At 42.1% G+C, this 4,428-nt stretch overlaps 1 protein-coding gene across 16 annotated transcripts in view; it reads left to right on the top strand.

Annotated features, from left to right (window-relative positions):
- ank1a (ankyrin 1, erythrocytic a) overlaps positions 1-3,383 on the top strand; it is an 84,128-nt gene extending 80,745 nt beyond the window's left edge. For 14 of the 16 annotated variants that reach the window (XM_014331734.2, XM_014331760.2, XM_014331737.2 and 11 more), the window contains 2 exons: positions 168-266; positions 2,536-3,383. In XM_014331734.2, coding sequence (XP_014187220.1) covers positions 168-239 — 72 coding nt within the window. In that variant the 3' untranslated portion in view covers positions 240-266; positions 2,536-3,383. The remainder of the gene's footprint in view (positions 1-167; positions 267-2,535) is intronic. The other 2 variants (XM_014331739.2, XM_014331765.2) reach the window with 1 other exon arrangement.
- Positions 3,384-4,428: the final 1,045 nt, after the last annotated feature.

Consider the following 4,428-nt stretch of genomic DNA (forward strand, 5'->3'; position numbering starts at 1 on the left):
TCTCTCTCTCTCTCTCTCTCTCTCTCTCTCTCTCTCTCTCTCTCTCCTTTGTTTTACCCTCCCTTACTAATATTACCTCAACCTCTTGTTCTGCTCCTGTTATCCAACTTATTCTAAATCCTCGCACCTCTTCTGCGGTCAACCCCCTCCCCCACCCTCTGATGTAGCCCGATACTGTGGATGTGAAGAAAGGTGCTCAGATAGTGAAATGTGCCAGTCTGCGGAGAGTTAAGCAGTGAGGCAGACTGAGTGCTGCGTCCCCGCAGGTAGGGGACTGACCCACAGTGCTTCCTCTGACCTGTGAACAAGACCATTTAATCCAGTCTGTCTGGATTAAATGCATCTGAATGTACATTTAATTCAATAATTACTAATGTTATGACATATGGTGTGACGCTGGCGCAGCTAAATGACGCCTAAATCTTTAATAGTTCAAATATAAATGACACACATGAACGCATATAAAAAGGAAAAAGATACAGATGTAATTTTTGTGTGTGTGTGCATTAGGAAAAAAAGTGCTGTCAGGAAAACTCTAAATGCTTGAAAAATGATTTGGTAGCTCTTGCAAATGTCTGCTGTGTCTAATACAAACTGCAATCGATTTAGATTTGGAGTTTTAGTTAGTACAAATCCAGGTGATGTACACTCACCGGATACTTTGGTAGGTACACCTTGCTAATACTGGCTCGGGCCCCCTTTTGCCTTCTGAACTGCCTTAATTCTTTGGGGCACAGATTCAACAAGATCCTGGAAACATTTCTCAGAGATTTTGGTCCATATTGACATGACAGCATCTCACAGTTGCTGCAGATTTGTTAATTGCTCAGCCATGATGTGAATCTCCTGCTCCACTGAGCTTTGTTATTATCAGCCTTTAGAAGATGGATACCTTGTGATCATAAAGGGATGGAAATGGTCAGAAACAATACTGTGGTAGGATGTGGCATTTAATTAATGCATTTGATACTATGGGGCCCAATGCGTGCCAAGAAAATGTCCCCCATCATTACACCACCAGCAGCAACTGTGATCCATTGATACAAGGCAAGATGTATCTATGTTTTCATGGAGTTTACACCAAATTTTTACCCTGCCATTCAAATCCTGCTGCAGAAATCAAGAAATTTTTCCAAACTTCTATTGTTAGACTCTAGAGAGCCAATGCGAATCACTTTTCTGTTTTTAACTGACAGTAACTAAAAACTACAGCACCCAGTGGGGTCTTCTGCTGCTGTAGTCCACCCGCTTTGAGGTTTGACATGTTGTGTGTTCAGAGATGCTCTTCTGTGTATCTCGGTTGTAACGAGTGGTTATTTGAGACACTGTAGACAACTGATGAACTTGAAACAGTCTGGCCATTCTCCTCTGACCTCTGGAATCAACAAAACATTTTCACACAGAGAACCTAACATTTTTTCAAGCATACTTTGTAAACGTTGCACATGTTTGAATGGGAAGATCAGCAGTTTCTGAAGAACTCAGTCCAACACATCTGGCATGAATAACCATGCTACGTTCAAAGTCACTTAAATCAACTTTCTTCCTCATTCAAATCCTCAGTTTGAAATTCATTAGGTTTTATCAACCTTGCCTACATGAATTCCTGCCATGTGATTGGTTCATTAGATATTTGTGCTAACACTATCTAATAAAGTGGCCGGTGAGTGTATGCACTATCTAGAAACAGTTAGTGTTTGGAATTAATCGATATATTAATGACTGATGATCCAATAATGCTTTTTAATGTCATCTTTTTTCTATTTGTTTATTACCTCTTGAGTTTAGCTTAAATAAACCATAGGAATGATCTCCTGACAAACACTTTGCCGTATTTACATCAGAGTATGAAGTAAAATGTATGAATAATTAAAAATTTCCTATCAAGTCTGTTCTTTCTATGATATATATATATATATATATATATATATATATATATATGCAAAAATTGAACACAAATATTATTTCATACATTTGATAGAAAGAGATTGTTAGTGTGGCAGTACATCAACCACACTGTATACTGCTTTAGTTACTTTTGTCAGACATGCTGTGAAACACCGTAAAAAGGCTGGTGCAATGTGCACTCAGTGAAGAGAGATCGTAAAATGACAGCGCCCAAGGTCAAAGCTGTAAGGCATCTTGTGTGGAGAAATGGAGCCACTATAATGTGTGTGCGTGTGCGTGCGTACGTGCGTGTGTGTGTCTTGCCCTCACTAACGTAAATGCCATGACATTCCTGAGCTTGCTGATATTTCCAGTGACTCGCTGCTGAATGTTAAACCACTGCTGGCCCCCATTTGCGTGTAAATCTTTGGCAGAACTAACGTGTCGTTGAGTCTTTGAACGTTACGAGGATCAGCTGAAGGGAACTGAAAAACGTTCAGTCACTATAAAGCAGTATAGTAGCATAACCAGGATTCAAAGGCACTCACATTAGCACTGGCTTGTTGCTGTTTGCATGCCACCTGTGTTGCACGGGAGCAGGACAATCAAGAGGCTTGTAAATCACTGCAGTTCTCTCTCTCTCTTCAGAGTTCTCCGCAGGATTCAACCCCTTCACCAAAACCATCCTACATGAACACATGACCAGCAGCAGCTGACGGGAGGAAGACCACACATCAGAAGGCAAACGGATGGAAATGAAGAGAAACCAACTCAAAGACAACCACGGTGGCTATGGCAACTATCAGCACGCACCAGAAGAAAAAGGATACAGATTTTCTTGTAGTTTTTATTACTTTTTTTTTTTTTAAAGGAATGGTGGGGAAAAAATATCTACTACTAGGCTAGAAGCATGATTTCGTATAAAACAAAAACCAGACAGACAAAAAAAATCAAAAACAACACAAAAAAAAAAAGAAACTAGCAACCAAAACGTGCTTCCTGTTATCTGTATCAGCATGAGTGACTGCTGCCGCATGGCCTGTGTTTAACTACAAATACCGAGGGAATGCAGGGGCGGGTTAAAAGGGTGGGGCGGGATGGGGAGGAGACACCGCTTAATGGGACGGGCATGCAATGTAGGCTACCACCGGCCCATTTTCTAACCCAGTGGTGAAGAGTTTAACTTAAGAAAAAGAGACACTAAAATACTGAGAATTACGTCATCTCTAGGCAACTGTTACCCCCTCCTCCTCCTCCTCCATGCTGCACTCAATCAGCACCACAAACTAGTTTCACACCTGGCCGAGTGGTCTCTAAGTCCAGTAAAGCTACAATTATCGCCCCAGGATATCAGTGTTGTGTACATAATATTGTATGCACTAAAATGCTCTACGTGACTGTGTGTTACGCGTGTTGTTTCTGTTACTAGATCCCTATGCGATGCAACTGATGCTGCTGTTTCAGGTACATGAGAAATTCCTCCCTGTTTTTTTTTTCTTGTTTGGTTTCATTTGCTCAGAATCTATATATTATTATTCTATATCTTGAGATCTTTGTGGGTAAAAGAACATACCGTTGTGTCGCTCTGCCTGTTTTAAATCGTTGGATTTGCGTGTGTATGTGCGTGTGTGTGTGTCCGGATGTTTCGTTGTGATTTTCACGCGCTTTCATTGTTTGCGTTCCACATGTCCGACTGTAGAGGAAGATGTACTTTAGGTCATTTCCTGTACCATGGGGATTTTTCAGCTTTGGGAGGCGGGTTTACAGCAGGAACCTGCCTCGCCAAACTTTGATCAAAGTGGCTTGCCTTGTGGAGAGGAAGGTAAAGAGATATATATGTACAAGTGAAAGATTATCACAAGAGATTAACCTGCTCTTTCATCCTACTCCTCTGCCTTTTTCTTGTCCCCACTGTGCTGTATCCTCGTGAGGTTTGTGTTAATGTCTGAGCTAAAATCCCGATACCTCTGCTTATCACCCAACCTCCATCTCTCATCCCCTAGCCTCTACAGTCAGCCTCTCAGAGTAGATGTAGCAGTCCCGTCCACCTTCCACTGGGATGCGGGATCCCACCTTCAGCTCGTACAGTAGCTGCGTCTGTTTGACCTCATCGCACAGTATATGACACCACCACACGAGGTGCGCTTACAGACCATCTCACAGCCACCAGAAGATGTCACTCGATGAGGGTAAAGTAGCTGAAACGGAATCATGTAGCACTAGTTTTACTGGATGAAGCAATGTGCGTTGCGTTTAGGGTCGAGGACGTGTTGAGCTTCGATGTTTGTCTCCTTGGCGGTTCTTCAGTGTGTAGCAAAGACAGTCACCAATCACTGTGATGAGAAACTGTAATACTGACCCGTAACTGTGAGCCTGACCCGTCCAGAAGCATGTCTCTTGTTCCACTCCTTTCTTTAGTCTTCTTGTCACGATTTGCTGTCTTAACTGTACTCCAGAAGTAGAAGCAATAACTGCTTTAAATGGAAAGGATTATTCATGTGTGTGTGTGTGTGTGTGTGTGTGTGTGTGTGTGTGTGTGTG

The sequence above is a fragment of the Haplochromis burtoni genome, unplaced genomic scaffold, assembly GCF_018398535.1.
Source record: "Haplochromis burtoni strain Fernald_Lab_line unplaced genomic scaffold, NCSU_Asbu1 Contig_18, whole genome shotgun sequence".
Taxonomy (NCBI): Eukaryota; Metazoa; Chordata; class Actinopteri; order Cichliformes; family Cichlidae; genus Haplochromis; species Haplochromis burtoni.